The sequence below is a fragment of the Dendropsophus ebraccatus genome, chromosome 3 (genome assembly GCF_027789765.1).
Source record: "Dendropsophus ebraccatus isolate aDenEbr1 chromosome 3, aDenEbr1.pat, whole genome shotgun sequence".
Lineage (NCBI taxonomy): Eukaryota > Metazoa > Chordata > Amphibia > Anura > Hylidae > Dendropsophus > Dendropsophus ebraccatus.
Genome location: NC_091456.1, coordinates 103951252 through 103978794, shown reverse-complemented (window position 1 = coordinate 103978794; position 27543 = coordinate 103951252). Strand labels below are relative to the sequence as shown.

The 27543-nt window shown below is 47.0% G+C and overlaps 2 protein-coding genes across 3 annotated transcripts in view; one reads left to right on the top strand and one right to left on the bottom strand.

Moving 5' to 3' along the window:
- The first annotated feature begins 461 nt into the window (after nucleotides 1–461).
- On the top strand, nucleotides 462–27167 carry POLR2E (RNA polymerase II, I and III subunit E). Its single transcript, XM_069962401.1, has 8 exons — nucleotides 462–610; nucleotides 4630–4804; nucleotides 4886–5001; nucleotides 7044–7124; nucleotides 7834–7892; nucleotides 11100–11178; nucleotides 23335–23401; nucleotides 25705–27167. Exons 1-7 carry the CDS (start codon nucleotides 554–556, stop codon nucleotides 23398–23400), a joined length of 633 nt encoding a protein of 210 aa, XP_069818502.1. The 5' UTR covers nucleotides 462–553; the 3' UTR covers nucleotide 23401; nucleotides 25705–27167.
- The window catches only part of ARHGAP45 (Rho GTPase activating protein 45), a 121074-nt gene continuing 119285 nt past the window's right edge, over nucleotides 25755–27543 (bottom strand). For both annotated transcript variants that reach the window (XM_069962399.1, XM_069962400.1), the window contains exon 26: nucleotides 25755–26237. In XM_069962399.1, the coding sequence (XP_069818500.1) occupies nucleotides 25885–26237 (353 nt within the window). In that variant the 3' untranslated portion in view covers nucleotides 25755–25884. The remainder of the gene's footprint in view (nucleotides 26238–27543) is intronic.

Genomic DNA, 27543 nt, shown 5'->3' with positions numbered 1-27543 from the left:
GGTTACTGTTCACTGAATAGCAACAGCACAAAATAGACCTGTCAGTTATTTCGTACGGTCGCAGAGAACAACGGCCATAGTGTATATACGTTTTTCAATACACTAATGTAATTGCACACTGAACCAATAATGGCCGTTGATTAGTGTAAAAAAAAAAAATACAGTGTGTGAACATGGCTAAATACTGTGATTCAGGTCCAGACTAATAGGGAAATAAATGGTCACTGCAGATGATGGGAAATAGCTGTAGTCTGTAGAGTCTTATGACTGGTGAGGACCAGGTGCTTCGGAGTTATGGGAAATACTGTGATATGGCTAAATACTGGATCTATTCAGGACCTGACCACTAGGGGGCGAAAGTGGCCTTCTCACTTATGCTAACTAGACAGATTCTTAGCGCAGTGAAAACAGGCAATCGCCGGGACAGCTATTCTTATGGAATGGGGCCTTAGCGGCCAGCAGGCAGTGAGCGGGACACCTCCAGCAGGAAAGCCCTCGTGGTGAGTGGAGGAAACACTGTGCCGGAGCTGAGCGCCTGCATCCTGTTACAGAGATGGATGACGAGGAGGAGACTTACCGGTTGTGGAAGATTCGCAAGACCATCATGCAGGTGAGTGCGGGGAGTGGTAGATGTCCCGGAGGTGCTGCCCCGGCGATAGACTTACAGCTGGGAGATCCTACCGGGGCTGATAGACGGCAGCACCGTACACAGCCCCGGACCCTTGCAGTGAGTGGACAGGCATCAGGAGATGGCGACACGAAGCATTGACGAATACGCTGACCTGTCTCTCCTATCTCCGGTATGGCTGATAACAGGGGACAATAGATTGCACTGTCTATGCAGAGGAGATAGAAGTGCGGATTCATCTGGCTTCTAGTCATATGTAATGGAGCCTATCAGGAGGGGGACATGATGGGAATATTTTTCCGCAAAAGATTGTCAACAAAAAAATCTTTTGATCAACTTTTCTTATCATGCAATTTTAAGGTATATGTCTAAAAGAGGGCGGGAAGAAAAATGGTAAAAATGGAAACTGGTGTATGCCATCCTGCAGGATCCATTTTCCATTGAATTACCATATTTAAAAAAAAAAAATTCAACTATTTTAAAGTGCCTGTACCACCAGGCCCAGGCTGAAGCACAGGAGACGGGCTGACCCACCCTTAGTGGGAGGACACTCCAGCCCCTCCATGATGTGACTCCGTTAGAATCAATGGAACCCTATCATAGAGGGGCTGGGGTTTCCTCCCACTAAGGGTGGGTCGGCCCGCCTCCAGTGCTTCAGCCTGGGACTGGGGGTACAGTCACTTTAAAGGGGTTATCCAGCGCTACATGGCCACTTTCTTCCAGAGACAGCCCCACTCTTGTCTCCAGCTTGGGCAGGGTTTTGCTGCTCAGTTCCATTAAAGTAAATGGAGCTTAATTGCAAACCGCATCTGAACTGGAGACGAGTCATGTTGTCTCTGAAAGAAAGTGGCCATGTTTTTGTAGCACTGGATAACCCCTTTAATACTGCCTGAAGATCCGATTGGGCTTATAACCTACTACCACTAGGTTCTTTAAAAAAAGTGGCAGGACATCTAGGTTACATTTACATGTAGCAAAAATGTTACATATTTTTCCCCTGGATTATCCACCTCTGATTATGTATGAGATGCAAACAAACCTCTATACGCTGCAAAAATTGTAACAGGTTTTTCACATTAATCTGTTACTGTGGTTTAAGTTTTTTTTTTTTTTTTGCAGAAATCAATAGTACAAGGGATTTTAAGAAACTTTGTAATTGGGTTTATTAGCTGAAAAATGAATTTTTATAATAAAAAAGCAGTCTGAAGCTCTCCCCCCTGTCTTCATGATTGTCTATGGAGAGGGGAGGGGTTGAGGGAGATGAGGCACCAAAACAGGACAATAAAGAGTTAATTTACAGCTACATCACAGGGCTATCTCCTCTGTCAGCACTGACCTCTCTTGCCTCTGAATACCAGCTTCATACAGCTCCCACTGTGTAATCCTTTGTTCTCTGCTGCCAACTAATCTCCCTCCTCCCTCCCCTCTCCATAGATTATACAGGGCTCAACTGATGTAAGAGTTGAGATTTCCTGATAATGAGCAGTTAATGAGAAGAGGAGGGAGGGGGGGGGGCTGGGGAAAGTCTTTTTGAATGCAGATAATGGCATATTTGCCTAATAAACCCAACTACAACGTTTCCTAAAATGGCCTGGACTATTGATTTCTGCAGAAAAAAAACGAAACAGTGACTCTTAGATAAATGGACATGTCACAATCTGCAACTAAAGCCAGTTTTTGTGTATATATAGCTGCAGGTTAGCTACCTGGGGATTGCAGCAAAAATCCAGAAATAAAGCAAATAGAAAACTTGCCTCATCTGGTGCCTCCATGGCTGTATGTCTTGGGTCCTCTGCTCCTTGCTTTACATTCCAGGGACGACATGGCCACTGGTACATTTTAAAGGGGTAGTGCGGCGCTAAAAAAATTATGCACAGAATAACACACATTACAAAGTTTTACAACTTTGTAATGTATGTTATGTCTGTGAATGGCCCCCTGCCCCGTGTCCTACCACCCCCGCCCGTGTACCCAGAAGTGTGTGGTGCATTATACGTTACCTGATCCGTGTCGAGGCCGTCCGCCATCTTGTGCCAAACGTCATCTTCCGACGGACAGCCGAATCGATGCCGCCGTCCCCCCTCCGCCGTGTCACAACTGTTCTCAGCCGTGATTGGCTGAGCACAGTTATGCTCAGCCAATCACGGCTGAGCGGCTGATTACGGGCCGGGTACACGGGCGGGGGTGGTGGGACACGGGAAGGGGGCGATTCACAGACAGAACATACATTACAAAAGTTGGCTGATGTATAGCTTTACACTGCTCTCTTATGTCCTCTGTGCTGCAGCTGTTTTATAGGGTATACTATTAAGATGTAGAATAGAAGGATCCCCCTTCTTTCTGTATACTGTGTATGGAAGACCCCATTGAAGTTAGTCCAAACTTAAAGCGTAACTGTCATGTTTTTTTTTTATTGCAGAAATCAGTAGTATAAGCGATTTTAAGAAACTCTGTAATAGGTTTCATCAGCCAAAAACACTCCTTCTGTACTCAAGAAGCAATCTCCCAGCCCCCCCCCCCCCCCCCCCCGACTTATCTGTGCCTTATCAGGCAAACACGTCTTCATTACAGAGAAGCCAGTGAAGACGGGCTCTGCTTTCTCCATTGTAAGCCTATGAAGGGGGAGGGGCTGAGGGAGATGAGGGAGCAGGTGACATCAAGTTCAGCTGTTTGTAGACTCTCTGGGCACCTAAAACGCAGGATTCTGGGGTCAGTGCTTATCTATGAACTTACTGAGAGAAGATTGCAGGGTGTTGTGCTGTGCAGGACTGCTCCGTGCTCAGTCACTCCTAACAGCCCCTCCCCTCTCCATAGCCACATAAAGGACACAGAAATCCTGCTTCATCTGATGTGAGGGGGGAGGCTGGGAGATTGCTTTTTCAGTATAGAAGGAAACTCTTTTAGTACATAAAACCTATTACAGAGTTTCTTAAAATCGCTTGAACTGTTGATATTTAATGTTTTCAGAAAAATGACCCTGAAATGACAGTTATGCTTTAAAAGACTTATACAAAAATGTCATATACAAGTTATATATTGGTCAGAAATAGTGCTACCTATCATTTACTCACAAGACCGCTTATGGTGCTTTTACACAGATTTTTAAAGCCAAAGCCAGGAACAGACTATAAACAGAGAACAGGTCATAAAGGGAAGACTTAAAGGGAACCATTCACCCCGTGGCCCCCGGCAGAAACTGACATACAGTGACATAAAGGTCAATATACTTACCACATCGCTCCCGAATCCCGTTGTTGACACGGAGAAATTGAAGATTCTTCTTCTCGCGCCCATTATGGTAATGAGCGCCGCCGGGTCAGAAATCCAGCCTTCTCCCCGCCTCCGACACTTGATTGACGCCAGGTCCTCTTCCTTCTCGTCTTCTTTCTTCTCGCCGGATCCCGTGCAGGCGCCGTGACAGTTGTTTTCGGCGCATGCGCAGTTCACAATTGAAGCCGCTCCGCAGCTTCACTGTTTACTGCGCGTGCGCCGATTGGCTCGAACACGTATCCTGTTTACCGCGCAGGCGCAGAAGAGGTGACGAGACCATCGCAGCGGCGCCTGCGCAGGAATTCGTCTGAAGACTGAAGACGTCAATCAAGTTCCAGGAGGCGTGGATGGGCGGCGATGAGAAGAGGACCTCATGAATAAGTTGGACTCGTCCGTCGTTTCCTATGGACGTTGGACTCATCTCAGCTCATTACCATAATGGGCGGGAGAAGAAGAATCGGCGATTTCTCCGTGTCAACAACGGGATCCGGGACGGGACTGGGAGCGATGTGGTAAGTATATTGACCTTTATGTCACTGTATGTCAGTTTCTGCCGGGGCCACGGGGTGAATGGTTCCCTTTAAGATTTCCCTTTCTTTTTTTTTTCTTAATCCATTCCTGGCTTTGGCTTCAGAAATCTGTCAGATAAATCTCTCTGTATAAATGCAGCATTTCCCTGAGATGTTTTTGAGAAATTAGTAAATTTTAATCCTACTTTCTTTCATCCTTAGTTGTGCCATGACCGAGGTTACCTTGTGACACAAGATGAATTGGACCAGACATTGGATGAATTCAAGGCTCAGTTTGGTGACAAGCCAAGTGAGGGCAGACCACGGAGAACTGATCTTACTGTGCTGGTCGCTCACAATGATGACCCCACTGATCAGATGTTTGTGTTTTTCCCCGGTAAATGCCATGGAGTGTGTGTGATAAGTTGGTAGTGAGAGATATTGCCTTTTTTGTGACTAAACTTCTTTAAATTTTCAGAGGAACCAAAGGTTGGAATAAAGACCATCAAAATGTATTGTCAGAGGATGCAGGAAGAAAACATCACGAGAGCCATCATTGTGGTGCAGCAAGGAATGACGCCGTCTGCTAAGCAGGTACTTTTACTATGACTGCGCTACAGAGAACTTCTAGAGCACAGGTGTCAAACTCAGGCACTCCGGCTGTTACAAAACTACAATTCCCATCATGCCTAGACAACTAAAGCTTTGGCTGTCCGAGCATGATGGGAATTGTAGTTTTGCACAGGGCTGTGGCGTCGGTAAGCCGCAGCTCCGACTTCTGAATTTACTCTGCTACTTCATAAATGGTCAGTCAGATACCAGGGATCAGCAGCTTCTCCCTAATGTCCTACAAGATCCTTGGGCAGTGGATGCAGCCAGTCTCCAGCCTCCATGTCCTGAAATACTCACAACTAGACTAGATGGAGCAGGTGGTTTCTGCTGACAATCTTCTATGTTTCTAACTAATATTCACCGTACACACAAACACTGCTAACAATGCCAGATACCTGTAATATAGAGGTCAGCCATAGTGATATAGAGGGGTCACTGTGGGTGTGGGGGCATGCCATAACTGCAGACATAGAACACACACACCCTGCTGCAGCCATAACATACACACACACACATACACACACACACACACACACACACCTGCAGCCATAGAACACTGAAGAAAAACACCACATTGAGGACAGAGGTTACTGCTACACTACTTTTCCTCCTCCTCTATATTACACAGGATATCTTCATATTACACTGCTGCTATACAATCATCCAGCATCCAGGAAGCGAACAGCACAGATCTCCCCCCACACAATGGACTCTTCCAGCTCAGAAACAAACTGCCAAACAGTGACCGACAACTTTTTCCCGGCCACCCTTATGTAATAGGGCCAGTGTCCAATTAGAATGTTGCTCATAATATATATTGATAAGCAAAAACAAGATTTCTTTTACTAAAGCTGGATTTTGAGTCAGTAAATTTTTTTCCGACTCCACAGTCCTGGTTTTGCGATAGCAGGAGGGCCGGGGTTTTACACCCCTGTTCTAGAGGATCTAAAAGTCATGGCCACAAGAAATACTTTTTTTTTTTTAACATGTGGTTTAGGGCCTTTGACTTTAAAGGGGGTGTCTGAAAATTGGAAGTCCCCTTCAAATAATTCTAGTATGTTGGAAATTTACTCACATGATCAAAATAGCTCTTTTCTTGTGTGTGTTTTCTTTGCTGTTTTTTTGCCAGTCATATGACTTTCCACTTTCATCAAATATCCTTCACCCAGCAGGCATTGCATGCCTGGGTATTTAGTTGTCATACTATGCCATAAATGCCGCTTGATGCATTCTCAGTATGGGTTTCACTGTGCCTCTCCCCATGTTTAGTATAGCAATATTGGGCCAAGTACTTCCCTGCTGCAGTTTGCTAAGCTGGGTTCACACTACATTTTTGCAATCTGTTTTTTTTGCAAAAAAAAACTGATGAAAAAACGGATGGAAAAAACTGATTTGTGTGTGCATCCGTTTTTCCATTGAATTCAGTTATAAAAAACGGGTCAAAACGGGACAGTTTTTTTAACGGACACAAAAATAAGGTTGACTAAATTTTTGTGTACTTTTAAAAAAAAAACGGATTTATTTTTTTTTTTAAAGGAATTCAGTGGAAAAAAAACTGATCAACCGGATGCACGCACATGCATCCGTTGTCTGCAGCAAAAACTGAGGAAAACAACGGATTGCAAAAACGTAGTGTGAACCCAGCCTTACCTAGGCATGAAAATGGAAAACTGAAATGGAGGAAATATGAAAATTGAGTCATGTGGCCAGCAAAAACAAAAAAAGTGAGCAGGACAATTCTTATGTGAGTACCAATATAAAGGTGTAATACGGTAGATTTATTTGAAAGAGGATTTTTATTATCGGACAACCCCTTTAATGATTTCAATGCTGGGCAAATCTTTTTAGGAGGGCTTTCTAATAAGAGGGCTGGCTTTGTTGCCTATTGTAACCAAAGTACAGTATTCTTTTGTATTCTGCAGTTAAGAAATTAAAACTGAGCTGAGATTGATTCCTTTGGGCAACAGCCGGTTTTACTATTCACTTGCCTTATGTTGAGTCCTAATGAGTTTTTATGTCTTTAGTCACTGGTGGATATGGCTCCCAAATACATCCTCGAGCAGTTTCTGCAACAGGAGCTTCTGATAAACATAACCGAACATGAGGTAAGTCCAGATACATACTGAAAAGAACTATAAGAAATATTTTAGCGGTGTGCACAGCTGTAATGGGTGTTATCTGTCTCTCACACACACCTGGAAGCTGCGTGCCAAGCAGTTTTAGGTATAGGAGTAAGGGTGCATTTACACACAGAGATTTTTCTGACAGATCATTGAAGCCAAAGCCAGGAAAAGACTTTACACAGAGAACTGGTCATAAAAGAGAGACTGAGATTTTTCCTTCTCAAATTCATTTTTGGCTTTGGCTTCAAAAATCTGTCACATAAATCTGCGTAAAGGCAATCTAAGGAGGTGGCACAGCTTGTTGCATTTGAATAGCACTAGAAAGTTTCTTTAACTCCAGAATAAAACCACATGAAAGGTACCATGTGTCTTCTTGACCAGCTATCGAACAGTGTCAGTAAGTTGGAACATGATTTACAGGTGACAGATTCCCTTTAACAAATCAGATGTCAAGAGAGCCATTGGGTCCATATTATGAACACATAGGGGGAGATTTATCAAACATGGTGTAAAGTGAAACTGGCTCAGTCGCCCCTAGCAACCAATCAGATTCCACCTTTCATTTTTCAAAAAATCTGTGAGGAATAAAAAGTGGAATCTGGTTGCTAGGGGCAACTGAGCTTTACTTTACACCATGTTTGATAAATTTGCATAGTGCCACCATCATTAATCCTGTCTTTTGCTTCTTTAGTTGGTTCCTGAACATGTGGTCATGACAAAGGATGAAGTCACAGAGCTGCTTGCAAGATAGTATCCTTTTCCTGATTGGATTGCATCCAATGACATTTGGTTGTCCAGTTGCCATTTTTTTTTTTTTCTTCTTAAAAATGTGTTACATTTTAGAACCTTAAACCACGCTCACCAAGCAGGCAGGGCGCATGGGGCAGGACCTGTGCTTCTCTGTTTCTTTGATGGATGCACAGGTCCTGCACTTGCAATACTGCATGAGTCACTGATTTAAAGTGTCTCTGTACCCACAATCAGACCCCCCCCCCCCAAACCACTTGTACCGTCAGATAGCTGCTTTTAATCCAAGATCTGTCATGTGGTCCGTTCGGCAGGGGATGCCGTTATTGTCCTAAAAAAAATACTTTTAAACTTGAAGCCTGTGCCAAACGGGAGTATCTGTGCCCTAACTTTGCACCACCCCTCCGTCCCTCCTCCCCATCCTCTTCATCATTAGGAATGCCACTGAAACTTTTTCTCCATGCTGAACATTGCACAGGTCCTTATCGATCCAGCCCATGTGCCGTGTTTACACAGGTGGGGAATAGGAGGCAGTCTGCCTGGAGCATTCCTAATGATGAGGAGAGTAGGGAGGAGGGACGGAGGGGTGGTGCAAAGTAAGGGCACAGATACTCCCATTTGGCACAGGCTTCAAGTTTAAAAGTATTTTTTAGGACAATAACTGCATCATCTGCCAAACGGACCGCAGGACAGATCTTGGATTAAAAGCAGCTAATCGAAGGTACAAGTGGTTTGGGGGGTGGGGTCAGATTGTGGGTACAGAGTCTCTTTAAGACAAAAAGGAAATGCAGCATCCAAGCACCTGATTAAAAACACTTCATGTGTATATATAAGGGTGGGTTCACACTAAAGTTCAGGCGGATTCCGTCACTCGTACCCACTAACGGCGGCGCACACATAGACATCATTGCCTGTGCCATAGACACCATTCTGTGCATGGGTGGATTCCGCCTAAAGAATTGACATGTGAGTTCTTTCGGCAGTTGGCGGAATCCGCCTAGCCATAGAATGGTGTCTATGGCATGGACAGATATGCGTGCCGCTGTGAGCGGGTACGAGCGACGGAATCCACAGGAACGGCACGCAGCCGTGAGTGGGTACGAGCAACAGAATCTGCCGGAAACTTATCCGCGCAGATTTCGTAGTGTGATCCCACCCTTAAAGGGGAAATATTAGCAGGTTAGACTAATCTAACCTGCTGATAGCTCCCTATTGCGCACAGGGCGCCGAGGATAAAGGTATGTCTCTTGCCTTTATTCTCTGAGCAGTTCATGTGCAGTTCTAATATAGTGCTTTGTCCCCAAAGGTCATTTGGAGCACTGCCCCGCCCTAAGAGCACCGATCCGCCTCTTCTAATATCAGTGGAGTGGGCTGAATCGACGCTCTGGGGGCGGGACAGTGCTCCAAATGGGGACAAAATGGCGGGACAAAGCAGTACCTTAAATCTGCATGGGTATGGGGTAATGACCACCATTTTTCCATTGGCATAGCTATATGAGGGCTTATTTTTTTGTGGACCAAGTTGTGTTTGTTGTTGGTACCATTCTGGAATACGTATTACTTAAAGTTTTTACCAATTTTTGGGATTCGGATTACCAAAATACTGTAGTAGTTTTTTTAAATGATAAAATGTTATTGTTCAGGTCAGAACAGATGCAGCAATACCTAATATGTGTATTGTTTGTTTATTTTTTTTCATGGAAGGGGAAAGTATTGTTTGTATTTTATATTATGTACACACACACACACACACACACACACACACACACACTTTTTTTTTTTCTTGTCCCATAAGGTGACTTTTACATCATTAAATCACTACTGTAATACACTGCACTATTCGCCTAGTGCAGTGTATTACAAGCTTGATTCAGTCTGTCAGCGATGTGCTGCAGCGTGGCTGGGTACACAGGCATCCATGGCAGCCCTGAGGGCCTTCACAAGGCTGCCATAGAGACGTATGGACCGGAGATCCCTACGCCCTGGTAAGTATACAGGAAATCTCTGACTGCATGTAAAGGGTCAATCTATCAGGAAAGGAGGATTCTCAGTTTCTGATAGATACAGCGGGGGCTAAGCTGTCATGCTGATAGCTGAGCTCCCATGATCTCTGCAATCACTTTTAGGCCCACCGTGTTCTAGAACAGTGCTCAATTCCAGTCCCCGGGCCTCACCAACAGGTTATATTTTAAGGATTTCCTTAGTATTTCACAGGACATATAATTATACTCAGTGCATCAGGTTTTGTCACAGGTGTTCTTTGTATGGGAAGTCGTCAATCCTGTTGGTGGGGCATGAAGACTGGAATTGAGAAGCAGTGTTCTAGAATACCAGTAATGACTGCTATAAAAGGGCATCTCTCCTGTACTAAAAGGTTAAAGCAGACCTGTGGCAGCATTTTGCAGACTGAGGCTGGGTTCACTCTATGTATATTTCAGTCAGTATTGTGGTCCTTATATTGCAACCAAAACCAGGAGTGGATTGAAAACACAGAAAGGCTCTGTTCACACAATGTTGAAATTGAGTGGATGGCCGCCATTTAATGGCAAATATTTGCTGGTATTTTAAAACAACGGCTGTTATATTGAAATAATGGCAGTTATTTACGGTTATATGGCGGCCATCCACTCAATTTCACCATTGTGTGAACAGAGCCTTTCTGTGTTTTCAATCCACTCCTGGTTTTGGTTGCAATATGAGGACCACAATACTGACTGAAATATACAAAGTGTGAACCCAGCCTAAAGTAAAGGAAGTCTACAGTTGGGCTTTGTACCCTAAATCAGAAAATATAACTCTCTATTTCAATCTCTCGCCCAAATGCCCAGATATACGCTTTTCTCTGTGTTGCAAAAGCTCAGAAAGATTTAGCCAGCCCATCTTTAAGTTGGTGCTTACATGCAGCCGTAGGGGCATTAGTAAAGAAAGGTCTATATGTTGCGGAGCTGAAGGCAAGGAGAACACCTTGTGGGTCTTATTTCCTAATTTGCATAAATCTCTAAAGCTGTCCTAATATGTCCTAATTCAGGGTAAAAAGCACTATCGCACACTGCCTTTAGTTAGCTCCTGCCAGGTTAACTTTAGGACCAGCATGTATAATGCCAGACTTAGTTATCCCTGTGCCCAGTCTCAAGTAACTTAATATATTATACAAAAATTATTATTATTATTTTTTTTTTCCTTCTGAAACCTCCTTAATCATTCATTCAGTAAACTCAGAGAATCTCAGCTACCTCGTATACAGGCTGGTGATCCAGTTGCAAGATATTTTGGTTTAAAAAGAGGCCAGGTAAGTAACAATATAGTATTTATAATCTTACTGTAAGGTGTGATATCTCACCATTTAAAGGGGTTTACCAGACCAGATAGCTTTCTGAGCTATCCACAAGATCACTCATCAGGCTCTTATCAGGGGGGTGCCCACACATGGTGTCCACACTACCTGCTAAATAGGGCTGAAAGCAGTTTGTCTCCTTTCACTGTGAAGTGGTGGCAACTTGTAAGTGCAGCTCCGCTCCTGTTACAGGTTGCCACTGCTGTACAGTGTTGGTCTGTTTTTTTTAATGGAGAGAAGTTGTAAAATATGCTTAATAATAGTATTTACCATATGAATGTTTTGCTTTTGTTAATGACAATGGGAGCCTGTTAGTAACCTATTTACTGTATACATTTACAGTTGGATGCAAAACAAAGTTAAAGGGGTACTCTGGCACTGATTTAAAAAACAAAAACAATCATAAACATAGTTTTTACATTTACCATCTGTCTGTCTCCATTTGAATTTCTGCTGTTTGCAGGTCCCTGAAGCTCTAGTTGTGTCTCCATTTGTTTACTTCCTGGTTTGGGCTTTTCCATGATGCACTTTGTCTCCCGTGATGTCTAACTGACTCTATAAAACTGTTAGATGGCTTACAGCTTGCTCAGCCAATCAGAGCTGAGCAATCTGTCATCTGACAAAGGGAGGCTGGCCTAACAAGGCTTAGACCCGCCTCCCTCTTTATGATGTCATTGTCACAAAATGGCTGCCACAGAGCAGCCTGGGGTCCTCAGTCATTAGGTAAGAATGAGTTTACTTCACTTCTAGGTGGGGGATTGAGGGGGTGGGGAAGGTAGGGGATTAAAGCATATTACAAAGTTATATAACTTTTTGTAGTGTTTTTCAATTACTGTGAAAAAGCTTTTCTTGTGCCTGTCATTGGGGGACACAGCACCAGTGGGTATAGGCTACTGCCACTAGGAGGCGACACTAGACAGAAGAAGAAGTGACTCCGCCTGGCAGGCTATACCCCTCCTACAGGCACCAGGCTAACTCAGTTTTAGTCTAGTGTCCGTAGGAGGTAGACACAGGTGCATGCACCTCCATTTTTTATTTCTTTTTCTTTTCTTTTAGGTTATCAGGGGGACCGTCGGCGTGGGCTGCCACATCAGACGCAGTTCCCCCTGAGGGTGCATGGAAAGTTTCTTTTCCCTGCGCCGGTCACCCGTCCCCCAACGCCCGCTCCCTGCGGCAGGATACCGGTCCCCCACAAAGGTGCGAGGTGACCGAAGGGGTGACCCTGCGCGCACCTGAAGACGCCGGACAGGTGAGTATTCCTGTCCTTAGCCCTCTTTGGAATCTGGGGGGGGGTCATCCTACCAGGGCACCTAATTACTCCCCTTCCCTGCCTCTTCCCCTCCTGTCTCTCTCCCTCCCTGCCTCTCTCCCTCCCTGCCTCCCTCTCAGAGGCCCTGGGCAAGATGGTCTGTGCGGGCCTCTTTCTTCAGGGAGAGGGGGTGGAGGGAGTCTCTGGAGCTCCTGCCCGCATGCAGCAGCTCCATAGGGGCGACCGGGGGGTTTACCGGGCTCTTCTCCCTTCCTTTCTGCCGGCGGCCGCGTTCTTCAGCGCTCCGCGCCGCCGTCTCGCTGCCGCCGGCCTGCCCATAAATTTAGCCCCCGGCTTCTGCCGGAGCTAGGCCGCATCGGCGCACACGAGTGACGTCACGGGGGCGGAGCGCCCGCCCGTTTTCGGCCCTTCCCGCCGCTAGCTTGTCTCTTATTGGCTACTCCTGTAGCCCCCACCTGCTCCTTCCTGTGCCCCCTCCCTTCCTCCTCTCGTCTCTGCAGCGCAGCAGCTTGTGGCCACCTGCTGTTCTCTCTGCCTGCCAGTACAGCAGCCTCAGCTCCCTGTGCACAGCAGCAGCAGCTCAGAATCCACAGCATCCAGCGTGCTCCAGCATCCAGTGCAGCTCCAGCATCCAGTGCGGTAGCAGCTCCAGGGTCGGGTAGGCTCACCCAGTGGGTGATATTCCCCTCCTCCACTCTCCAGGCTACCAGCCCTAGCTACCATGTCTGGTCCCCGGGACGACCCCCCTAGGCAGCTCGCTCCTGCGGCTGTGGCGACACACTTTGCGTGTGCTCGCTGCAATAAAAAGTTCCCCTGCGGTCAGCCTGGCCCCCTCTGTCTGCTATGCCTTAACCCTAGTGCCACCTCCCAGGAGACCTCCCCTGCAGGTTCAGATGCAGCCTCCCCTGAGTGGGCTAGATCCCTGTCCCAGGCGATCGGTGACCTCTCTAAGCTGTCCCAGGTCATGATCCATGCCATTGAGCGGTTGCCTTCCCAAGCGCCTCCAGCGGCGGGACCCTCCAGGGTATCTCCTGACTCGCCTTCCAGAGGACGGTCTCATAAGAGATCTAGACTCTCTGTCTCACGGTCACCTTCTAGGAGATCTAGACTCTCTGTCTCACGGTCACCTTCTAGGTGTTCCTCAGACCCTTCTCCGGACAGATCCACTGCAGGCGGTTCCGCTTCCCAGCGACCCCTCTCCGCCACCTCGGGGGACCCCTCTGACTCTGCCTCAGAGTCCGACAGGGAGGATCAGCTGGCCTCTGCAGTGCAGGCCTTGATCCGTGCAGTGCGGGACACCTTACATATTGCAGAAGAGTCCCCTTCTTCTTCCAGGAGTGAAGTCTCTTTCAGTCGCCATAAGCGACAGCCTTTGGTTTTCCCCAACCATAAGGATTTTGAAGATCTTCTAGCAAAGGAGTGGAATCACCCTGACCGGCGGATTCCATCCTCTAAGCGTGCCGAGGCCTTGTTTCCCTTCTCCCCTGACTTGGTCACTACATGGACAGTGCCCCCCTCTGTGGACCCTCCGGTTTCTCGACTTTCCAAGTCAACTACTCTGCCTCTGGCAGATGGTGCTTCACTCACTGACCCAGTCGACAAGAAAATCGACGCTTTTTCGAAGTCTGTCTTTATTGCGGCCGGTTCGGCCCTACGTCCTACCTTTGCTGCATCCTGGGTCAGCAAGGCTTGTTCCTCTTGGGCCAGGCAGTTAGTCCATGACCTCTCCCTGGACACCCCGCGCGAGGATCTCCTGCCTCTGGCCTCGCAGATTCTGCATGCGTCCAAATACTTGTGCGACGCTTCTCAGGAAGCTGCTCGTTTGTCTGCGCGGTCCCTGGCTAACTCTGTAGCCATCCGACGATCTGTTTGGTTAAAATGCTGGTCAGCTGATGCCGCCTCCAAGAAGGCTCTGACCTCTCTTCCCTTTGCAGGGAACAGACTTTTCGGGGAGCGGCTTGATAAAATAATCTCGGACGCTACAGGGGGGAAGAGTTCCTTGCTCCCTCAAAACCGGTCCCGGCGCCCTCAGCCTCACAGGCGTTCCAGCCGTTTCCGCTCCTTTGAGCCTCCGGCGCGTCGTCGCCCGGCTAAGGATGCGCCTCCAGCTCCTTCTAGGAAGCCCTCTTTCAAACCCCGCCCCTCCTGGCAGCCCCGTTCTCGCCCTTCTAAAGGTCCTGCCCCCAAGTCTTCTTCCTGATGGTCCTTTCCCTGTCGGGTCTCTCCCTCAAGTAGGGGGTCGTCTGCTCTCCTTCAAGGAGATTTGGCTCGCCCATGTGCCCGATGTGTGGGTACGGGAGGTGGTGTCTTCAGGATACAAAATCGAGTTCGCGTCCATGCCGCCTCCTCGCTTTTTTCCGTCAAATCTCCCACGCTCTTCGGCGCGGCTTTCCGAGCTTTTTCGGGCGGTTCAGAATCTCCTAGCTCAAGGAGTTGTGGTCCCGGTTCCTCCCTCCGAGCATTTCCAGGGATTCTATTCCAATCTGTTCACAGTCCCCAAAAAGGACGGCTCGGTCCGTCCTATCCTGGATTTGAAACGGCTGAACAGGTTCGTTCGCCTTCGGCGGTTCCGCATGGAATCCTTGCGGTCGGTGGTCGCGTCTCTAGAGCAGGACGAATTTCTTGCATCTATAGACATCCGCGACGCCTATCTGCATGTTCCCATCGCAGCCAGTCATCAACGTTTCCTACGTTTCGCCATCGGTTCTGGACATTTCCAGTTCGTTGCCCTGCCCTTCGGGCTCGCCACGGCGCCTCGGGTCTTTACAAAGATCCTTGCACCTTTGATGGCTCTGCTTCGGTCAAAGGGGGTGGCTGTCCTGCCATACCTGGACGACCTCTTGGTAAAGGGCCGCTCCAAACAGGACACTTTGTCCAGCCTCCAGATCACACTCGATCTCTTGACCAATTTCGGTTGGGTGATCAATTACCGAAAATCTTCCCTACTTCCCTCCCGCTCTATGGAGTTTCTCGGGATGCTATTCAACACCGAGACGGCCCGTGTCCTCCTTCCTCCCAACAAAGTTGCCTCCCTGCGCTCGGCAGTCTCTCTGCTCCGCTCGGGCGCCCCCTGTTCGATTCGCCTTTGCATGCGAGTCCTGGGCAAGATGGTCTCCTCCTTCGAGGCGATCCCCTTCGCTCAGTTTCATTCGCGCCCTCTGCAGCGGGCGATTCTGTCTCAATGGGACAGGTCCCCTCTGTCTCTCCACAAGAAGATCCTCCTGTCCCCTGCTGTTCGCAGGGAGCTTCTTTGGTGGTTGACGTCTCCGGTGGTCCTCCTCGGCCGCTCGTTCCTCCCCCTCAATTGGCTGGTCGTCTCTACGGATGCCAGCCTGTCCGGGTGGGGGGCTGTCTTCGGGAGCCACACAGCTCAGGGCTCTTGGTCGCCGATGGAGGCTCGGCTTCACATCAATATCCTGGAGCTCCGGGCCATCTTTCTCGCCCTGTCTCAGTGGACCGATCTCCTGAGGGGTTACCCGGTCCGTGTTCAGACCGACAACGTCACCGCCGTTGCTTATCTGAACCGTCAAGGCGGCACCAGGAGCCGCTCTGTCATGACCGAGGCCGCTCGCATTCTCCATTGGGCGGAGCGTTTTGTTCCAGCCCTCTCGGCAGTCCACATTCCCGGGGTGGACAACTGGGCGGCGGACTACCTCAGCCGCAAAAGACTGGATCAGGGCGAATGGGCTCTACATCCCGAGGTGTTTCTTCAAATCTGCCGGCGGTGGGGATTCCCAGACGTAGATCTCTTCGCCTCCAGGCTGAACCACAAACTCCCCATCTATGTGACTCGAGCCCGGGATCCTTGCGCGTTCGCGGTCGACGCCTTGGTGACCCCATGGGAGCAGTTCTCCCTGGTTTACGCCTTTCCTCCTCTGCCCATTCTCCCACGAGTCCTGAAGCGCTTCAAGGCACTCGGCGTTTCCGCCATTCTTGTCGCTCCAGACTGGCCGCGCCGATCCTGGTACGCCGACGTAGTGCACCTCCTGGCCGACGCCCCCTGGCGACTTCCCCTGCGGGCCGACCTCCTTTCACAAGGGCCAATATTCCACCCCAATTTACCTCAGCTGAGTTTAACGGCGTGGCTGTTGAAGCCGCGGTATTGAGGTTTCGTGGGTTCTCGGAACCAGTCATCCAAACCATGCTTAAGGCCCGTAAGCCTCAGTCAGCTCGGATCTACCATCGCGTGTGGAAGGCCTTCTTTTCTTGGTGCGAACAGAATAATTTTCACCCCTTGGTGTGTTCCACGCCCAAGATTCTTTCCTTTTTACAGTCCGGGCTGGATAAAGGCCTCAGTCATTCCACCTTGCGTTCGCAGATTTCCGCCCTGTCTGTTCTTTTTCAGCGGGCTCTGGCCTTCCGCCCTCAGGTGAAGACCTTTCTTCAGGGGGTGGTCCATTTGGCCCCTCCTTTTCGACAGCCTTTAGAGCCCTGGGATCTTAATTTAGTCCTCGAGGTTCTACAAGGTCCTCCCTTTGAGCCTCTTTGTGAGGTGTCTCTTTGTTTCCTTTCTTGGAAAGTCGCCTTCCTGGTGGCGATTACCTCCATCCGTAGGGTGTCTGAACTGGCAGCGCTCTCTTGTCGCTCCCCTTATCTGGTCCTTCACGAGGACAAGGTGGTGCTTCGTCCTCTTCCTTCCTTCCTGCCGAAGGTCGTGTCTGCATTCCACCTTAATGAGGACATCATTCTCCCCTCTTTTTGCCCTGCGCCCTCCCATCCTAGGGAACGGTCCCTGCATTGTTTGGACCTTGTCCGGGCCATACGGATCTACTTGTCCGTCACTGCTTCCTTTCGCCGCTCGGATTCCTTGTTTGTGGTCCCGTCGGGTCCGCGCAAGGGACTGGCGGCTTCCAAGACCACCATTGGGCGTTGGATCAAGGCAGCCATCGCAGAGGCCTACCGCGTTCGTGGCAGGGCTCCTCCCTTTCGGGTCACCGCTCATTCTACTCGGGCTGTGGGGGCCTCTTGGGCGGTCCGCCATCAGGCTTCAGTGTCCCAGGTCTGCAAGGCCGCCACCTGGTCTTCAGTCCACACTTTTTCAAAGTTTTATCAGGTCCATATCCTGGCTTCCTCTGACGCCAGTCTGGGCCGCAAGGTTCTACAGGCCGCTGTGCGTTAGGCGGGCCGCATGGGGATTGAAATCTTCTTTCCCCACCCTCTGGGACTGCTTTTGTACGTCCCACTGGTGCTGTGTCCCCCAATGACAGGCACAAGAAAAGAGGATTTTTTTGTACTCACCGTAAAATCCCTTTCTTGTGGCTTCATTGGGGGACACAGCTCCCACCCTGTTTGAGGTTGTGCTCCCGGGGCTTGTTCTGTTCTTGGGGTTTTCGTTCCCGGGACCAGTCTGTTTTTTTGCCTGTTTTTTGTTACTATTTTCTACTGCTTGTGACTAAACTGAGTTAGCCTGGTGCCTGTAGGAGGGGTATAGCCTGCCAGGCGGAGTCACTTCTTCTTCTGTCTAGTGTCGCCTCCTAGTGGCAGTAGCCTATACCCACTGGTGCTGTGTCCCCCAATGAAGCCACAAGAAAGGGATTTTACGGTGAGTACAAAAAAATCCTCTTTTTGCTGGAGTACTCCTTTAATCACACCACCTTCTTACAACTTCAGTAAAAAGATTTTCCCCAGTAATTGAAACACATTATAAAGTTATACCGTAGGGAAAAGGAGTCACCGGGGCAGGAGGGAGACTGGACTGGCCCACAGCTCTCCGTCTGGCCCCTGGATGATGCACAGCTGCCGGGGGTGTCACATCCATAGCAGGGCTCCAGACTAAAAAATTTACCTAGGAGCCATTGGCTCCTAACCTGAAAAATTTAGGCGCCAAATAGAATATTTGGTCGCCAACATTTTAAACCATGTAAAATTAATGTTATGTTAAATGGGACTTACTGTGTGCAGAGGCCTCCTCCTCCTCCTCCTCCTCCTCCTTTAGATTCTTTCTTTTCTTAGTTTGAAAACGTTCAACATGGAAACTTGCAACTTGACAACCATATCCAGTCTGACTCAGTACTTCAGCCTCACTTGGCTAGCCTTTTAATGAGGCTTACTCTTCTGAACTTGAACTTAAAGGGAACCTGTCGACCCCCGTGCCGGGGTGACAGGCTCCCAACCCCCCGTTAGAGCCCCCTATATTCACCTCATGGCGCCGGGTCCCGCTTCTGAAGATGGTCGGGTCACGGAGATCTCAGCCGCTGCAGCCCGGCGTGCGCTGAGAGATGAGTCCAACGCTCATAGAGAATGACGGGAGAGTCCAGCGCTCCGTCATTCTCTATGAGCGTTGGACTCATCTCTCAGTGTGCGCGCCGGGCTGCAGCGGCTGAGATCTCCGTGACCCGACCATCTTCAGAAGCGGGACCCGGCGCGATGAGGTGAGTATAGGGGGCTCTAACGGGGGGTTGGGAGCCTGTCACCCCGTCACGGGGGGTGACAGGTTCCCTTTAAAAGCTTGCAACAGTCTATACATACTGAGCTAGACTTATGACTGCAGCCATAGTGACCCCCCACAAGATGTGTATATAAATAGATATATCTCTCACCTAGTGACTAATGCAAGTGACCCCCTACAATACAGACACCTGAGGGGCCCTGATAATAATAATTGTGCATATATCTATCTCCCAGTGTCTGCAGCCAGTTTGCCCTACACTTATAGATGGCCCCCTCCCCTTATAGATGACCCCCTCCTCCCCCCCATTATAGATGCCCCCTCTTCTCCCCCCCTTATAGATACCCCCTCCCCTTATAGATGGCCCCCTCTCCCCCCATTATAGATACCCCCTCTTCTCCCCCCCTTATAGATGGCCCCCTCTCCCCCCATTATAGATGCCCCCCCTTCTCTTCCCCCCATTATAGATGGCACTCTCTTCTCCCCCCATTATAGATGCCCCCCCTTTCCTCTATGCTAAGCAATATTTAAAAAAAAACAAACACACAAACTCACCTGACAACCCGCTCCCCCGGCGATCCTCTTGTTCTTCAGGCGCTGTCCCCGGCTGATGCGCAGCTGCCGGGGGTGTCCCGTCCTATCCCCGGCAGCGCGGCGCGTCAGTGAGCCCCTGTACGCCGGGGCTGTGACTTCTGACACAGGAAGCGTCTCTGACGTGCGCTTCCTGTGCCGGAAGTCAGGGCCCCAGGCAGCTCACTGATGCGCCGCGCTGCCGGGGATAGGACGGGACACCCCCGGCAGCCGCGCATCAGCCGCGCATCTTAAAGAGACAGCACGCTGCCGCCGGGGCCAGTCGCAAATGGCGCCCAGATTAATAAATCTGGGCGCCATTTGCAAAAAGTCAGTCGCATTGGCGACCATTTTGGTCGCCATCTGGAGCCCTGCATAGGGAGCCATCTATAAGGGGACAACATAGGGGGACCTTCTATAGGGGGGGCATGCATAAGGGGACAACATAGGTGGCCATCTGTAAGGGGGACAACACGGGGGGAGGCATGTATAAGGGGGACAACACAGGGGGCCATCTATAATGGGGACCACAGGGGGGGCGCATATATAATAGGACAAGCATAGAGGGGGGCATCTATTATAGTGGACTACACAGAGGGGCTACAGAGAGGAGGTCCATATACTATAGGGGGATGCACAGAGTGTCATCTACTATAGGGGACTACACGGGGGGGGGACTCAAGTAGATGCACATGGAGCCATCTATATGGAAGACTGAACAAGGGGACACCTATAAGGTGGCTACATAGAGGGGGGCGTATACTATAGGGGAGACACAGAGGGGGGACCACTTATAAGGAAGCTACATAGAGGGGGGCATATACTATAAGGGGTCACATAGAGTCAGCCTACCCACTAAAGGAGGGTGTAAAGGGGCCAATACAGATGTGCAGTTTGTAGAGAGATAAGGATGGTGACAAAGTGAGGAGCCTAATATGTCTATCTGGCAGATTCTGTGGATATGTGGCTTGGAGAAGTTCTAACAGCCCAGGGCAGACTGAGAAGAAAATGAAAAGGGGAAGAACTCTGATCAGACGTCACCTGTAACTGCACTGTAATGTATATGGTGTACAGAACCTGTGTGGAGCTGAGGCTACATCTGTATAACTGTATGAGGTGATATTGGTGTTTTTAAAGTGGATGTTATTCAGTAGCAGCGGTGGTATTATTCAGTATTCGGTGGTATTAGTCAGTATGTGGTGGTGTTAAACTCAGCACGGTGACCGGGGCCGGAAGCAGTCCGTCTCTGTACACTATGTTGTGGTGGCCTGTAACTGCAGCACTGTGACACAGTACAGAGACAGAAGCTTCTGACCCCATTTACTGTGTTATGTGTAATTCTTGTCATGGCCGTGATGATATAACATGTAGCCGTGCTGCACTCACAACATCCTCTCATAACTTATCACCGCACGGCGAGTGGGCATGTGTGCTCTGAAATGCCAGGGCTGATTTTCAGTCCCAGCCCGGCCCTGATCAAGACAGAAACTGGTCTAAGCCCTGTTAGGCCAGCCTCCCTTTGTCAGATGACAGGTTGCTCAGCTCAGATGGCTTAGGGCCCTATTCCACCAGACTATTATCGTTCAGATTATCGTTAAATCGTTCGAATCTAAACGATAATCGTTTAGTTAAAATGCAGTTAACAATTAACGACCGAACGAGAAATCGTTGATCGCTTAATAAGACCTGGACCGATTTTTATTGTTGCTCATTCGCAAAACGTTCGCAAATCGTTCGCATTGAATAAGACGTGTTCGCAGTAGATACGAATGCAATAGCGAAGAAAAAAACGATCGTAAATAGTATCAGTAACAATTATCGTTCCATGGAAATGAGTGAACGTTTTCAGGTCTTTTGCAATAGTGGTCGTTTGAGATTGTTAATTGTTAACGATTATGCGAACGATAATCGTCCGGTGGAATAGGGCCCTTACAGCTTGCTCAGCCAATCAAACAGTTCTACAGAGTCAGTTTAGACATCACGGGAGACAAAGTGCATCATGGGAACGCCCAAACCAGGAAGTGAAGAAAAAATGAAGACTCTTAACTGGAGATTCATTTCAGTTCAGTTTTTTTTTTTTTTTTTTTTTTAAATCGGCACTGAAGTTGTCCTTTAAAGCTTAACTACAAGTAGCCAAAAATTGAAATTGCTCAAATAAAAAGCCCATGTGTGACCCTTTAAAAAGAGCCCTAAACTGTGTTTATAGTGTGTGCGCTTGCTGAGATATTCCCAGTTGTTTGGCTCAGAAGAATAAATGAATTTTTCTTCTGACTGAGAGAAAGTGGGCTCCCTGGCTGGGTCCCTCCATTCACTGACCAGCACCTTAGCAGATGGTATCACACACAGTGGCATCAGATAGAGCCCCAACATACAGTATCACAATGTAAGATTAGATAGAGTCCCAGCCGATGGTATCACACACAGTGGGATTAGATACAGTCATCTGCTCTCATAACACTGTAGGATAATGTCAGTCATGGAGGTGGGGGCACCTGCTGCAGACATCTGATAGTGAATGTTATATGTACTATGGAAGGACTACAGCTGTGTTGTGCTGGGACTTGTAGTCCTCCCCTTAGTGACTCACCCACTCTCCCTCATGCAGTACATTGGAGTCATGGCTGGCATGTCCCCCCTGGGTGAAGCACTGGGTACTTGTCCCTCCATCCATCTCCTCCCCTGCGCTGCTCCTCACACACAACACCCTCAGCTCTGCTGATCTCTGTGAGGGGAGGGGGGAGGAGGCTTTGTTTATGTTTCTGTCAGGGCTGTTATCTGATGCTGCTGTCAGAGTCTGTACTCTAAGTACGGATCTGCAGGGAGGGGCGTGTCCATCAGGATCGCAGAAATAACACAGGAGCTGACAGGACATTCAGCTTCATGTATTTAAAAAACTTAATTTTACCTTATTAATGTATACTGCAAAAATTCTTATGGCCTAAGCTAACTAATTTTGACCTTTTAGTTTTAGAAATGAGCGAACCGGGTTCGAAATTAGAGTCCATCCGAACTCTAACGTTCGGTATTTGATTAGCAGGGGCTGCTGAACTTGGATAAAGCTCTAAGGTTGTCTGGAAAACATGGATACAGCCAATGACTTTATTCATGTTTTCCACACAGCCTTAGGGCTTTATCCAACTTCAGCAGACACCGCTAATCAAATGCCGAATGATCCGGTTCGGATGGACTCGAGCATGCTTGAGGTTCGCTCATCTCTAGTCAAAATATTTTATAGTTACGCTTTAGTGTCCTCATACTCCTTCAATAACTGATGGCTGAACAGTTGTCCCTCCCATCTTCTGTATACACAGGAACTCTCCATGGGGAGGGGAGGGCTCTGACGACAGCTTTTCTCCCAGAACAATGGGTCCTTTTACATACAGATTTATTTGACAGATTATTGAAGCCAAAGCCAGGAACAGACTATAGACTATAAAGACTGAGATTTCTCCTCTTAAATCCATTCCTGGCTTTGGGTTTAAAAATCTGTCAAATAATTCCCTCTGTGTAAACACACCCAGAGGGGTCGGGCTGTGTTTTTCCTTCATGCTTCATCCCTATCTCCACCGACATCTGTAAATGGTCAGTCAGGAGAGCCCTATACACAGTATACTGACAGCCGAACACACCATAAGCAACGACTACAGCTGGCAAAAGTATAAGGTTTATGGGGACCTTTAGTGACATAAATGTTAAATTCTTTGACTGCAATGTAAGACAAATAATTATGTAACCGCATCCTGCAGGCACTAAGACAGGGGTAGGAAACCTTGGCTCTCCAGCTGCTGCAAAACTAGAACTCCCATCATGTCTAGACAGTCAAAGCTTTAGCTTGTGTGGTAGTGTTAATATTTAGTAAAAGAAACCTTATTCTGTCTTGCAGGTGGTAAAAATCATTCGTCCCAGTGAGACTGCTGGCCGCTACATCACATATCGCTTGGTACAATGAGGTATCCTGTGACAGTCTGCAGCACATGTTAGAACAGACTTGATGATGAAGTGCAAAGCATTTCAGGGAGGGTACATAGGCTTCATTCTGCAATTTTTTTTTTAAATGATGATAAACGACATGTGTTATGAATAGTAGTATATTTTGTTACCTGCGTTCCTTGGTAAATGCATTTCTTTAAATGGCACAGGTGTGATATATTTTAGCTTTTATAAAGTGATTGTTGTTTTTTTTTGCCCTGTACCTAAAGAAAATAAATGCATTTTGACAAAACTTAAGGAAAAAGTGACTTTCATTGTACGTAGAGATGAGCAAATCTACAGTATTAACCCCTAATCAAGACAGAGCCCTTTGATGCACAATGTCCGTGTCAAATTAATGCAATGTTCCTTCCCGTCTTTTTTTTTTATTTTTATTTTTTTTTTTCCCCACCTACAGGGCTTGTTGGGGTGTCATTTTTTTTTTGCGCCATGATCTCTAGTTTTTATTAATATCAATCACCGTGCAGGAACAATATTGGTATATTTTAATCTGACAATTCCGCCCGCTACTATATACAATGTGTTTATTTATTTTAAATATTCTTAGTTTTATAATGGTCAAGGAGATATATTAAACTTTTATTGGGAGGGGGGGGGTTAATGTTTTTTTTTCTAAATACTTTTGAAAACTTTTTATTACCCTTTTTTTTTTTTTTCCTTTTTTACACTATTTTCATAGTAAAACATGCAGTCATTAGATAGCATAGATTAGTACATGCAATCGGCGATCTATGCATAGAGCCTGCTTGAGAGCAGACTCTATCCATAGATGGCCAATCCGATAGAACGGAAGTAAGTTGAGAACCCCTGCCCGTTGGTACAAGCGATCAGGACCCACACAACATGGCTGCAGGGGTCCCGATCACTCAGTGACAGAAGCTTGTCCTCTCGCTGAGTACCTTAAACGCCACAATCGCTATAGATTGCAGCATTTATGGGTCCATTTACACAGAAAGATTATCTGTCAAAGATTTGAAGCCAAAGCCAGAAACAGACTATAAACAGAGACCAGGTCATAAAGGAAAGCCTGAGAATACTCCTTTTCAAATCCATTCCTGGTTTTGGCTTCAAGTCTTTGGCAAATTATCTGTCAGATAATCTCTGTGTAAATGGACCCTAAGGGGTTAATTAGAGGCAGCTGCGGGATCGCAGCTGCCTCTCATTATCCTCGGCTTCCAGAAAACTGATGTGTGCAGGGCCGCTCTCACTGCAGCAGTCCCGCTCACTTCTACAGCCACTTTAGTCAGGAACATATAATATAATATATATATATATATATATATATATATATATATATATATTATAATATGCAAAAAAGGGGTCCGTGGAGCCTCCGTTACAAGTCTCAAAACACGGGAATTTTCAGTTCAGTGATTGTTGTGTTTTGTTGGTCTTTTTATGATTGCCCCAGTAGCCAGAATCCTGCTCCACACTGACGAGGGGCGAATACCCCGAAACTGCAGTCTGTGGATGGATGCCTAGCCTTGGTAACCCTTGTCTTATGCCGTTATACTCGCCACAGAGTTAGACTTTGACTTACAGGGGCCACCCTGGTGTTTCCCTATTTAGTTCCCAAGGCTCGCAACAGAGTGAGGACCTGAGGGACTATGTATCAGGGTGGTTTGGTGCCCTCCCCACTAGGAGGCACCCCTTGGCAATGGGCTTCCTTCTCTGGAGAGAGGGATATCTGGCTATTCCCGTGTTTTGAGACTTGTAATTGAGACTTGTAACTGAGGCTCCAACGACCCCTTTTTTGCATAGTTAAATTTTGTATGGGACAATCAATGGAGACTCGTAAATAAGTACTCCATTGGAATTTTTCACTGCTCTCCCTGCGTTCAGTGATTGTTGTGTTTTGTTAACATTATATATATATATATATATATATATATATATATATATATATATATATATATATATATATATATATATATACATACACACATACACACATACACACATACACACATACACACATACACACATACACACATACACACATACACACACACACACTGCACGGAGTATGTGCAGTAGGAACGTACATTTGCTGGCGTGAAGGGGTTAATGAAGCTCTTTGTCAGCCAGCTGCCTTTGAACTTTACTACAGGTGCCTGAAAAAGCTGGATGCAGTCCTGGGGGAAGTTTCTGTGCTTCGCATTAATACTATAGATTGTGTCATCTCTAATTGTAAGCAGTTACACACATTACCTGAGTTTCTAATCTCTACACATAATTGCATTCTCTTTCTGTCCTTTCCCAGATGTTCTCTTGTACCATTCCTAGTGAGAATAGATAAGTCAGATTCCAGGATTTTCAGTACACACAAAGCTGGAAGCTGCTGCTTTTATTAAGAATCAATTTGACATCTACCACTTTAAATAATGAGTATTTGGTTTGCAAGGCACTTTGGATGGAAAATCATATAGGAGGCTGCAGTCACTTATACAAACTGTGGACAACTGTCAGTTGATGAGCTCAATGCAATTCTTCCTTGAAACATACGGACAACAGGAAGTGGACGATTGCAGCGCAGAGGGGTCCTCAGAAATCGAGTGGTTAATAGTACATTATTAGACTGGTTTGTATTGTTTTCAGCTAGATTTCCTTGACTGGGAACATTATCCTCCTCAGACTCAGACTGTGCATCTGCTCCAATGTAGGGGATGTCATCTGTGTTGGTCTCGCTGGGATGTTTTGAAAATGGATCATTCGTGGCTGTGGTTTCCCATGCACTGGGGATGTCTTCACCACCATCTGACTCAGATTCTGAATCTACAGATGATCCGATGGATGCTGAAAGTATTTAAAGAGCTGTTAAACTGCAATACAACCAGATACTAAAATAACATGAGCACAAGCTTTTTGGTATTTTAAATGTTTGAATTTTCTACACAAAGTTCTGCTATAACTAGCCATGCCTCACATAAAATGCAATAGTGGTACTCAGAAGCTGCTGTAAATGCTGCACTGTGGTTTTTATGTGTGGCCTGTTTGTTTCTGCTTTACATTTCTGTAGGGTGATGCATTATAGGGATAGGGCAAGAAGAATAAAGCAGCATAGTATGGGCTAGTCAGTGAAAGAAGCTGTAATTATCCACCAACAGTGTTGATATTACAGTGTAGTAGATAATGTGAAGAAAAGTGCTCTCTGCATTCTGGCAATCACGGAATTGTGCAGGGACACTATGCACACATGTAATTTGGAAGGAAATTACCATCTTGAAACTGCTATAGCCTGCTTACAAGGCCCTCCTGACAAAGGGCATGACCTGCAACGTGCGTTGGGGTGTTCGGTGGGTAAGATGGCTGCAAGACAATATCTGCATTCATAGTATTGCTACTTATCAGCCTCCATCTCTCTTCGATTTGATGTTTACTTTTATGCTGCATGAGTGGCTAAGACTTGGAGAACTTTTCCTTAGAGCATTTTATATCTGCCTATATTGAGGTACTCTGGCTGGTTTGCTACTCATGCATCCACTTTATACAATGCTTCTTGTAGGATCTATACTAAGAGATGTGGGTTGGGTTTTTTACACACTTTGCCTCTGAGGATTTTTTTTTGTTTTGTTGCACTAGGCCATTACAATCTGTTTACAATAATCTCATAGGCCAAAGTGTGCATAAGATTTTTTTCTTACCTAGATGCCATGCAGTCCTCTCTTCCCCTGCTGTGTGTTCTGTGTTGCCTCCAAATTTTATATACTTTTAATAATAGATGTATTTATGTAGAATTAATGTATTTCAATAAACTCTTACATAATTTTTGAATGATTTCTGTGGCTCATGTGTTTGATGGTCGGGTTGATGTTTGCTGTAGTGCACACTTTTGAGCTAGATTTGTGTGGGGTCCTAAAGCATTCAATTTTGGGGTTCTTTGCCTACCAGGGCTGTGGAGTCGGAAAATATGTACAAAGTCCAGTTTAAAAAAAAAAAAAAAAACTTTCAAAATTTTATAATGGAGATTTCATATGAATATTAAAAATGTTCCTCGTTAATATAGTTTATGTTCTATCAATCTAAGCCCTTTATTTATAACAACCAGAAAACCCTTTCTCACAATGATTTAGTGTCCTCCATATATGAGTAATAAAGCACT